The sequence below is a fragment of the Ostrea edulis genome, chromosome 1 (genome assembly GCF_947568905.1).
Source record: "Ostrea edulis chromosome 1, xbOstEdul1.1, whole genome shotgun sequence".
Classification (NCBI taxonomy): Eukaryota; Metazoa; Mollusca; class Bivalvia; order Ostreida; family Ostreidae; genus Ostrea; species Ostrea edulis.
The window spans coordinates 42,624,490-42,636,494 of NC_079164.1; the positions used below are offsets into that span (position 1 = coordinate 42,624,490).

The 12,005-nt window shown below is 35.7% G+C and overlaps 1 protein-coding gene across 6 annotated transcripts in view; it reads right to left on the bottom strand.

Annotated features, from left to right (window-relative positions):
• The window catches only part of LOC125654513 (chloride channel protein C-like), a 29,005-nt gene that overhangs the window by 10,404 nt on the left and 6,596 nt on the right, over nucleotides 1–12,005 (bottom strand). For 3 of the 6 annotated variants that reach the window (XM_056149544.1, XM_056149550.1, XM_056149553.1), the window contains 8 exons: nucleotides 11,901–11,989; nucleotides 9,592–9,722; nucleotides 8,991–9,162; nucleotides 7,118–7,295; nucleotides 6,749–6,915; nucleotides 5,942–6,118; nucleotides 4,786–4,894; nucleotides 1,422–1,451 (listed from right to left, as the gene is read on the bottom strand). In XM_056149544.1, the coding sequence (XP_056005519.1) occupies nucleotides 1,422–1,451; nucleotides 4,786–4,894; nucleotides 5,942–6,118; nucleotides 6,749–6,915; nucleotides 7,118–7,295; nucleotides 8,991–9,162; nucleotides 9,592–9,722; nucleotides 11,901–11,989 (1,053 nt within the window). The remainder of the gene's footprint in view (nucleotides 1–1,421; nucleotides 1,452–4,785; nucleotides 4,895–5,941; nucleotides 6,119–6,748; nucleotides 6,916–7,117; nucleotides 7,296–8,990; nucleotides 9,163–9,591; nucleotides 9,723–11,900; nucleotides 11,990–12,005) is intronic. The other 3 variants (XM_048884479.2, XM_056149565.1, XM_056149561.1) reach the window with 1 other exon arrangement.

Genomic DNA, 12,005 nt, shown 5'->3' on the forward strand with positions numbered 1-12,005 from the left:
AAATTTTATCAATATTGTCAATAGAATTCACTCGATTGACCAAGTCATGAGCTATAGTGTTATATTTTATGAACACCTATATTAGAGTCGCTAATGACTAGAACATGTACGCACGAACGTGTTCTTCGACCACACTATTTACAGAGGTAGTGTGAGTTCTTGCACCTCAAACCCGTTCTCGTGATGCGTACTCGGCGTTCGAAATCGATAGGAATTTGTACTAGTGCGAAGAACGGCGGTCTCGAACGCCCTCCATGTGTTTGGAAGATCAACATGTCATTGTCACGCAAACACTATACCATGCAGGTAATTGACCATAACTTCACACATCTAAGAAACTCAGACAAATTTGCTAAAATCTTAACCAATTCAAGATTGATTTCCAAAATTTCACTAGTCTGTACGGACTGGTGCTATAGAGAGTTTACTAGTCCAACATGTTTTTTACTAGTCTTGGACTTACGGACATGAGGTAATTTCAAACCGTGCATAGCCAAAAAAAAATCTGGAAAACTTTGACCTTCTTTTCCCCCAAAAGTAGGTCACGGTACACCAATCCAGCTGAAATGCAAACTGAACTTATATTCTTCCAAAAGGAATCTTGTGACTAAATTTCAGGGAAATATCTGTATCCATAACAAACAAAAAAGTTTTTCTACTAAGTGATACTATGACCTTGACCTTTGAGCTTCAGTAGGCATCCTCCGCTTGGCATAAGATGTATGTGTACCAAGTTCGATAGTCCTAGCCCCAACAGTTCGGTTTGTATTCTGCCTACAAGGTTTTCCGACTAAGTGATACTATGACCTTTGACCTTGAAGAACAAAAGGCGTCCTCTATTTGGCATAAGGAGTATGTGTACGAAGTTATACGATCCAAACCCCAATTGTTCAGTCTGTATTCTGCCTACAAGGTTTTCCTATTAAATTATACTACAACCTTGACCTTTGAAATCGAAAAACAATAGGCATCTTCCTTTCATCATGGTCATCAAATGTACCAAATTGTAAGATCCTGGAGCTTACAGTTCATTTTGCCAACAAGGTCCGGACAGACAGACGACGCCATACCAGTCCTGTCGTTGACGGGCATATAAAAAATCATATAAGGTTGATCTGTTCTCAATGCATTCCAAAGCAGTAAAGGTAACTGCACAAAGCAATCACTGTACAACAGTGAGTACTATAAATACATGTGATGCAATACAATGGTATGAGAAAATATAAATGGGTTTTGCACTGCGTTTATGAGTATCAACTAGCCACAGGTGGCTAGACAAGTATACCATTATGTTTGTATACCTGTATTGACAGTATTGCAATGATATAAAGAAGCATGCATGCATACATGTAATAAATACAGTTAAAATATATCTGTCTATTTCATAATTAAATACTAATATTAATTTTAAAATGTCTCACTAATACAAAGTCTTTCAATGATGGTTCTCTCTGAAAATCATGCAATTCAAATTACTTTAAATCATATTTTCATCAGTACTTTTAACAATGATTTTTATCTAAATGAAAATTGAAATACCAAGCTGCATTTTCAAACTAAGTTTTGAAATGTCAGGCTTTTTTTTTATTGATTGGTTCACAGATTTCAAAATCAAAATTTGGGTAGGTGGAGGCCAAAAAAAAAAGAAAGAAAAAGAATGAGCCTTTTCCCCCATTCATTTGGAATTTGACCTGTCCTCGTCCTGATGTTATGCAGCATTCCATTAGCTATATTTTATTCTCACAATTTCTTTTCCCAGATTATTCTGCCATTTTCTTTTGACCTGTCATGACCTCCCTTTTTTGTGCCAGTGGGCTCTCTGTTGAATCAAGTGAGGAATAGCTATTTATACTAAGTACACATAAAACTGATGGCCAAAGCGGGACACTAGAGGGTCTACCCGGTCAGTAAATTGAGATTATCCCGTCCTGACCAACTGTTTGTAAAATTTAAAATTATAGTGAAAACACTGAGGCAGTCTCAGAAAATGGCAGGTTGTGTTTCTGACTTTTTTCTCAGTGTACGTGTTGACCCTCATTGTATAAATAGGCAACCAAATGGAATATTTTTCGATGGTAAACATTTTATTGAGTATAAAAGGGAGAAAATGAATTCCTTTATAAAACAAGAGGCCCACAGTCCTTATCGGTCACCTGAGTACTAGTTAAAAGTATCACTAGTCCTAAGGGCTATGAAATATAGAGAGAAAAAATTCTGTTCTGAATATTTAAGCTAAACTCTAATATTCAGCAACAGTATAAAACAAGATGTGTTCTTAAAACTTCAATGCCCTAAAAAGTGCATATACTGATGAAAGGCTTTATAATACATGTATATTATAATATGATATATGTATTAACATTAAACGATGACTAATCTGGACCCATCTTAGAGTCAAAACCCTGGGGTTGCGAAATTCACCATTTTTTGTAAATCCTTTTCTGTTATTCCTAAATATGAATTAGTTTTTATACGCCCGTCTTAAGACGGGACGTATTATGGTATGGCGTTCATGTCCGTCCGTCCGTCTGTCTGTCTGTCCGTCCATCTGTTAGCTTTTTCGTGTCCGACCCGTAACTTAAATACTACACGACCTAGAATCATCAAACTTTGTCTGTAGATACATCTTGGGTAGAAGGTGTGTCGCACATTAAAACCAGGTCACTGTGACTTTTCATTAAGAAGATATCCGTCTGTCCATCCGTCTGTTAGCTTTTTCGTGTCCGACCCGTAACTTAAATACTACAAGGCTTAGAATCATCAAACTTTGTCTGTAGATACATCTTGGGTAGAAGGTGTGTCGCACATTAAAACCAGGTCACTGTGACTTTTCATTAAGAAGATATCCGTCTGTCCGTCCGTCTGTTAGCTTTTTCGTGTCCGACCCGTAACTTAAATACTACAAGGCCTAGAATCATCAAACTTTGTCTGTAGATACATCTTGGGTAGAAGGTGTGCCGCACATTAAAACCAGGTCACTGTGACTTTTCATTAAGAAGATATCCGTCTGTCCATCCGTCTGTTAGCTTTTTCGTGTCCGACCCGTAACTTAAATACTACAAGGCCTAGAATCATCAAACTTTGTCTGTAGATACATCTTGGGTAGAAGGTGTGTCGCACATTAAAACCAGGTCACTGTGACTTTTCATTAAGAAGATATGGCCATATTTGGCAAAAACTTGTCCGGCTCATAACTTGAAAACTATTAGACCTAGAATCACCAAAATTGGTCAACTAATGCATCTTAGGTAGAAGGTGTGTCGCATCCTACTTTAAGGTCACTGTGACATTTAATTAAGGTGATATAAAAAAAAATGTTTTAATGGGTACAATCTATACTGTTAACAATATGTGACGGGCGTATCATGTGCCGTGGCGGTGCACTTTTTATACTTTATCAGCAAACTTAAAGAAGTCCTTCAAATCATAAAGACAATAATCACTATATTAATTTTGGCTCCACCCTGAAACCAAACCCTTACCCCCTTGGATCATGAAATTTACAATTTTGGTAAAGGACTAAATTGTACCTACTCCTTCTAAATACCTATTTAGTTTAAATTTAGTATCAATAGCATTAAGGCAGATACCATTTATATGTTTTGCACATATACAGTCATATAGAGTCGGAACTCCTACCCAGGGGATCACGAAAGTTACAAATTTGGTAGAGGCCTTCCTGCTCTACATCACTACCGGGTATGCATTTAGTATTTCTTAAAAGATATGCAGTTGTAGAGAAGATTTTTGAACATTGGTGAATTATGGCAGTTTTTGCCCCATCCCAAAGGCCCCAGATTGCAGGAGTCCTGAAATTTACAATTCATGTCCCCCTTGTCCCAAAGATGCTTCATACCATGTATGAATGACCCCCTAGCGCAAACATCTGTGCATCAAAGGACCCCACTGGTAATAAGCTTTTGAGCTTTCATGGGTTATCCTTGGTATTTATGTATGTATGTTTGCATGCATGTATATACCAAATAAACATTTATTCATTTATTTTATTTACCAAATGTGAAAGGATTTGGAATGGCAGTTATCAAGGAGTTAAAAATGTTCTGTTGTTCACACATTTAGTAACTGACCATTTTGGCCCTAACCTGATACCAAAACCCCAACCCCTGGGGTCAACAAATTTACATTTTTGGTAAAGGACAACCTGTTCTTTCTACATATCCATTTAGTTTTAATTTAGTATCAATAGTACTAAAGAAGATGTTATTTAAGTGTTTTACACATAAACACTATATACAAAGTTTGGCCCCGGCACGCCACCATGGGGTCAGAAGTCAGAGCCCCTACCCCAGGGATCATGAAATTTACAGTTTTGGTAGAGACCTTCCTGCTCTATATCACTATGCATTCAGTTTTTCTTACACGTGTGGTTGTAGAAAAGAAAATTTTTGAAAATTGGTGAATTTTTGGCAGTTTTTGCCCCGCCCTAAGGCCCCTGGGGTGCAGGAGTCCTGAAATTCACAATTTATGTCCTTCTTGTCCCAAAGATGCTTCATACCAAATTTGAAAAGAATTGTAATGGTAGTTATCAAGAAGTTAAAATGTTCAATTGTTAACGGACGACACACAGCGGACAACAACAGATGCAGACCAATTGCAAGATCAACATTACACAGTAATTCAATTAAATTTTAACAGTTTGGCCTCAGGCAGCAGTTTGTGTTCAGGTTAAATCTGCCACCCTCAACCATGTCAGTAACTGTATAACTCTTGTTTTGTCTTTACGATTTCAATGGGATGCAACTCATTTCATGAATAACTTGTTACCTGGTCATACTCCACCCAAGATGGTGCATCCTCCTCCTCCAAACTTTCCTCTGATTCATTAAATGGCTTGAATAAACTTTCACACTTCAGCAGTACTATTACTTCCATTCTGTAAAAGTATGCAATATGAGATCTATAATTATATACATGCAATCAATGTGTCCTTCATCCATTTGTATGATAAAGAAAAGAGGTATGTGTATTCATACATTAAAATTCTCATCTATTACCCTTTTGTTCATTGTGTAGTACTTAGGGCTATATGGACTGTGGATGTTGGCCGGGATAGCTCAGTGGTTAGAGCACCTGACTGACTAGTAATGCAGGGGTTAAATTCCTGGTCCAGCCCAAAATGTTTTCCTTTCCTGTATTACATTTTGTGTTGCTGACCACCCCTGGACTTGCAGGTTAATTGTTCTGCCATGTGAAAGAATCTGGGTTGTTTGTTTTTAAGGGCAAAGACAATTTAAGAAGGGAGGAAAATGTTGTAGTTAGGGCTATATGGACCAAGATATCAGCCTGGATAGCTCAGCGGTTAGAGCACCAGACTAGTAATGGATTGACACGAGGGTTCATTAGCTGTTTTTAAAAACAAACTTATAACATATCTTTTTAAATTGCATTTAATCTGTAATTGATATTTATGTATACAGTTATTTTTTTTTCAAAAAAAAAAAACCCACCTCAGTTTTAGTATCATTTTATGTCTTTTTCTATGTATTTATTGTTCTTTGTTTTAGTTTGTTTTTATTGTTTTACATGTAATTAAGCGCGTTAGGATGATTGTCTTAATTAGATAAAGCGCTATATAAATGTATAATAATAAATAAATAATGATAATGCAGGGGTCCTGAGTTCGATTTCTGGCCCACCCCAGGGCTATATGGACCATGGATATCGGCCTGGATAGATCAGTGGTTAGAGCAATTGACTACTAATGCAGGGGTCCTAGGTTCAATTCCCAACCCAGCCCAAAATTTCCTCCTTTCCTATACTACAGTTATAGCAATCCCTTGATTTAAGTATTTTGATGTACTTAACCACAAGCACAAAATGAAACTGAAATATGTCTTCACAAATGTGATTCTGAACATGGGTACTGAAAAATTCAATTCTATTTCATATAAGTGTTTAGAATAGAAAATTTCTATTATACCTGGTGATTATGCCAAAGAAGCACTCTGTGCCATTTTGGTTTTTCCTGATGACGGGGAATCCCCCGTGAGTGGTGTTCAGCATGAGAGTGGACAGGACAGACACCGATTCCTGTGTCTGTATAGTGATGACCGGGGACGACATGATGTCACCAGCCGTGTATAGCTCCAGATTTAGTCTGAAAGTAACATAAGTATCATATACATTGGTTTGGTGTTTTGTAATATACACACTATTCATACTTCATGGTCTCAAATAATATAATTAACTAGTATTACTCTGTGCTAATCATTCTGATATTAATATCATATTGATTTGACATCAATATTTAGATATGCAAAATTAATGTATTCAAAGTTCTTTATTCAATATATTTCCAGTCAATACTCCATATTTGTAACATAAATACTTACTGCTCCCTGAGTTGATGATAAATACTTACTGTTCTCTGTATTGATATTGAATACTTACTGCTCCCTAATGGCCTACATGTATGTTGATAGTGAATACTTACTGCTCCCTGTGTTGATATTGAATACTTACTGCTCCCTGTGTTAAGGTGAATACTTACTACTCCCTGTATTTATTGTTAATACTCAATTTACTGATCCCTGTTCCTGTGTCAAATGTAGATACAAACTGATCCCTATATGATTTTTCTACTTTTGAACTCCCTGTATTGATTGTAAATACTGTTAGATATATTTAGTGCTCCCTTTTATCAAAATACAGTAATCGGAAGGGAGAAAATACAAGTCGGACCAAACAGGGATTCGCACCTGGGCCCCCCAGTTTTGTGCATACTTACTGTTCTCTGTTTATCCTAACTCTGGGCTCTGGGTCTAACAGTGGTATACACTTGAGTTCCAGTAAGGCATGGTAGATAGGATGAGTGAAGAAATCCCCAACCCACTTAGCCACCATTACAGACACCATCACAGGCAACAGAATCTGGACATCATTGGTAAGTTCCATCTACAAAATATTACAATGACTCTGTTTACCTCTAAAACACATCACAATCCATCTAAAATTTATTTCCAGTGTGTGCAGAAATATATGTCAAGTCTAGCTGTCTGTTAAATTGTCATTTTTCAATTGAATTGCAGACTTTGACCTAATTATTAAACTTTGACCTAACTTAGCAGTCTATAGGCGAAGGTTGAGTGTGGCATACCATGATAACAGTGACAGCCAAAGCTAGTCTGGTCACTCCTCCAAAGAATGATGCTGCCCCAATCAAGGAGAAAACCCCTGGGTCCATCCAGGCCCAGTACCCAAAGTCTTCACTGTGGACACCAAACATCGAGGTCATCAGTAGTCCCACCACTCTCCCGTACAGCCCGCCAACCAGGCTGTGAGCAGACAAAGTAAGGATATTGTTTATATGTAATAATGTGATTTACATGCATGTTTCTTCTAATATTTCATCTTTGTGGGAAAGGTGAAACAGCTCTAATGGAACTTAATGGCATTTACTCTGCATCCACTTTACTTTGTGGATCTGACACTTTTAGATATCAGGTGTTGCTGTAATCTATAGTGCTTTATGAATGAATAAATAAACATATTATGTATATATGACTTAATTATGAACGGGGAAATAGAGTTCAATCTCCACACTAAGCCGACTGACTCTCATTTGTACCTTATGCCATCCAGCTGTCATCCACCCCATGCTTTCAAAGGTACGCAAAAGGGTTGAAAATTTTGGCCATTGAACATTTTGATAACTTCAAATTTATCATTTTATGCACCATCCCATACTACCCTACTTCCCATTGTTGAGATTGGACAACATTGAAAAATTGATGAGTTGGGCAAGTGTTTCCCTATAAAGCAAAGTAAATGCAAAAATGTGAGGATTAAATAATTGTGTTTTACAATTTTCCCGTAGACTTCTATCAGCAAAAATTTGAAACTCCTATCTACTTTAATACTCCAAAAATAAGCATTCCCTCACACATATTGCAAAACTTGAATGCTTACAGGATTATTTATGAACATCAGTCTACCATAACATAAAATATTGTGAACTCAAACCTATAATAATCATTTCTATTGTGAACATACACCTATAATAATCATTTCTATTGTGAACTTACACCAATAATAACCATTTCTAAGACCCATTCCAGACAAGTTAGTTGGGATAAAGAAGGAGAAAATAAAAATGATATTGATTGATTAATTGTTTGTTACATATGTCCCGTGAAGAATTTTTCAATCATATTGAGACATCCCTAGCTGTAGGCTAAGTACCACAAATTTAGACCTATACTTTGTGCTCAGGGCCGTACTAGCGAGAGTTCTTTAACGTGCCAACTCCTGCCGCAACATGGGACCTCCATTTTTAAGGTCATATTTGAAAGACCTGTGATTCTCACTTCTAAATGCCAAGCATATGGCGAAGGAGCAATCATTATCTATGTTTTACGTCTTAGGTTTGACACGGCCAAGGCACGAGCGGGGCTCGAAGTCACGACCTCCCCGGGTCACTGACAATGCTAACAAACAAAATTTTATCAAGCTGTGAGTTTTTGGTTCACATGGGGCTTTAGTGAAATGTGTAAATACATGTGTTGTGGGACAATATATTAGAAATTTTTGCATATTAAAAGTTTAAGGCAGCAATGTAAGACTAGTACAGCAATATATGACCTAATTCGTAAGCAAAAACGTAGCTCTGTAAATCGAAGATAAGGGTGAATCTGTGGCTCTCTGGTACATGTATATCCAAATTTGTATCCCAGATATCTACTGTTCTGCAGCTAACATGAATAACATGTAGTTCATTGTTCATGAAGGTTAAAGACTCATTTATTCAAACAAATACATGTATTTAGTGTTTAACTAGGTATACATGTACATTTGACATTGAATTTTACTGGAATGTATCAGTTACATGTATATCTGTTTTATGTGAAGTGCTTTAGAGGAATTTTATCCTTGATAGGGTGCTATACAAATGTTCTTATTGTATACATGTATTGCCAACAACTCGGGTAAATCATGATCAAAATAGCTGGAGATTTTGATTTTTTACTCACAGCATGGGAACCAGAGCTCCACTGGCTACAGAAGTCCCCGTCGCCCAGCAGATTAACAGGAAGTAGATAACCAGCATGGTCAGCAGTGAACCATAACCAAACTGCAGGTGAGTATCGCGAGAAAACAGTCGCTTCACTGCATTCTCCAGTGTCCCAAACATTAACGTGGCCACTAAAAAGAGAGGAAACCAATTATTCCTAAAGGTTATGAAAATGATATTGTTTAAGTGTAGCATTGCAATGTCATTGAGGTACATGTATTAGTATTTCTGTTGGTAATTACTTAGTACTTTCATTATACATGTAAGTACCGTTGGTGTGCTTACAGTGTTAGTATTTCTATAAGTATTTACTTACTCTCATTATAAGTACCGTTGGTGTGCTTACAGTGTTAGTATTTCTATAAGTATTTACTTACTCTCATTATAAGTACCGTTGGTGTGCTTACAGTGTTAGTATTTCTATCAGTATTTACTTACTCTCATTATAAGTACCATTGGTGTGCTTATAGAGTTATTATTTCTGTTAGTATTTACTTACTCTCATTATAAGTACCATTGGTGTGTTTACAGTGTTAGTATTTCTGTAAATATTTACTTACTCTCATTATAAGTACCATTGGTGTACACTGTAGTATTAGTGGCTCCCGTTATGGCCCCTTTTGTACAGGTGTAGGTTTCCACGGTCGCCTCTACGTGTAGCGGGTTCCTCGTGTCATTCATGCAGTTCACACTGAAAGGAAAATATCTCCATGTGATAGGGAGAGAGATGACTTATAGATTACGTATTAGTCTGTGATTCTCAATGAAGTCAGTAAAGATATCTATTTTATACTAGGTGTTAGCTAGTAAATACACATGAAGTCAGTAAAGATATCTATTTTATACTAGGTGTTAGCTAGTAAATACACATGTATTTCTCAATGAAGTCAGTAAAGATATCTATTTTATACTATGTGTTAGCTTGTAAATACACATGAAGTCAGTAAAGATATCTATTTTATACTATGTGTTAGCTAGTAAATACACATGTATTTCTCAATGAAGTCAGTAAAGATATCTATTTTATACTTTGTGTTAGCTAGTAAATACACATGAAGTCAGTAAAGATATCTATTTTATACTAGGTGTTAGCTAGTAAATACACATGAAGTCAGTAAAGATATCTATTTTATACTATGTGTTAGCTAGTAAATACACATGTATTTCTCAATGAAGTCAGTAAAGATATCTATTTTATACTATGTGTTAGCTTGTAAATACACATGAAGTCAGTAAAGATATCTATTTTATACTAGGTGTTAGCTAGTAAATACACATGAAGTCAGTAAAGATATCTATTTTATACTAGGTGTTAGCTAGTAAATACACATGAAGTCAGTAAAGATATCTATTTTATACTATGTGTTAGCTAGTAAATACACATGTATTTCTCAATGAAGTCAGTAAAGATATCTATTTTATACTATGTGTTAGCTTGTAAATACACATGAAGTCAGTAAAGATATCTATTTTATACTAGGTGTTAGCTAGTAAATACACATGAAGTCAGTAAAGATATCTATTTTATACTTGGTGTTAGCTAGTAAATACACATGTATTTCTCAATGAAGTCAGTAAAGATATCTATTTTATACTATGTGTTAGCTTGTAAATACACATGAAGTCAGTAAAGATATCTATTTTATACTAGGTGTTAGCTAGTAAATACACATGAAGTCAGTAAAGATATCTATTTTATACTAGGTGTTAGCTAGTAAATACACATGAAGTCAGTAAAGATATCTATTTTATACTAGGTGTTAGCTAGTAAATACACATGAAGTCAGTAAAGATATCTATTTTATACTATGTATTAGCTAGTAATTACACATGTATTTCTCAATGAAGTCAGTAAAGATATCTATTTTATAATATGTGTTAGTTAGTAAATACACATGAAGTCAGTAAAGATATCTATTTTATAATATGTGTTAGCTAGTAAATACACATGTATTTCTCAATGAAGTCAGTAAAGATATCTATTTTATAATATGTGTTAGCTAGTAAATACACATGTATTTCTCAATGAAGTAACTTCATTAATGGTGGATAAACAAGGAGAAGAATGTTATTTAGGTCTTATCATGGTTGTGTAAAAATTTACCCCAGGTTTATACACATACAGTCAAACTTTGTTATTTTGAACTGAATGGAAGCAAGAATTCAAGGGTTCGAGATATTGAGGTTAAAAAACATAAAGAAAATGTACAGTAGTTGGAACTTCCAACTCACTACGACATATCCATGGTATTCGATATATTGATGCTCAAGATTCCAAAGTTCAACTGTATTTTCAATACACCATGAGGCCTACGTAACCAAAATATTGAACTGATTTCCTACACCTAACATATTTTCTTAGAATGTGACAATGTACATAGGAAACCTATATCGTCTTTGTGATGTCAAAACAAATGAAAACAGCCATGATTATGGCATATTATAAGTACTTATAATAGAAACAAGAGCTCTGCAAGATGTTGTATATCTCCTTGCAATGAGTGTCTACAAGCTTTTTCTAAAGTCCTGTAGTGACGTTGATCTTGATAAAAAAGCTAAATGTGAAATATCAAATCAATTGAGCGAAATTGTGGCCTCTAGAGTGTCAACAAGTTTTTTCTATGAAGTCCTGTAGTGACCTTGACCTTTGGACACCAAAATCAATTGAGTTCCTTCTCTTTCGATAACATAGCTTTGTGTGAAGTTACAATTCAATTGAGCAAAAAATGTGGCCTGTAGGGTTTCTACAAGCTCAATGTTACACACACACACACACTCGCTCACCTACACACATAATAATACATACTCATAAAAAACCTTAAGTGCTTTGATTATTTTGAGGTAATACGGAAATTGGCCCTCAACATACCTGACATCACCACTGGCCCCCTGTATACAGGTGAACTTGGAGCAGCCAAAGGCTTGTGGCAGGTACACAGATAGTATGGTCACTAGGATCTACAATCAACCCACA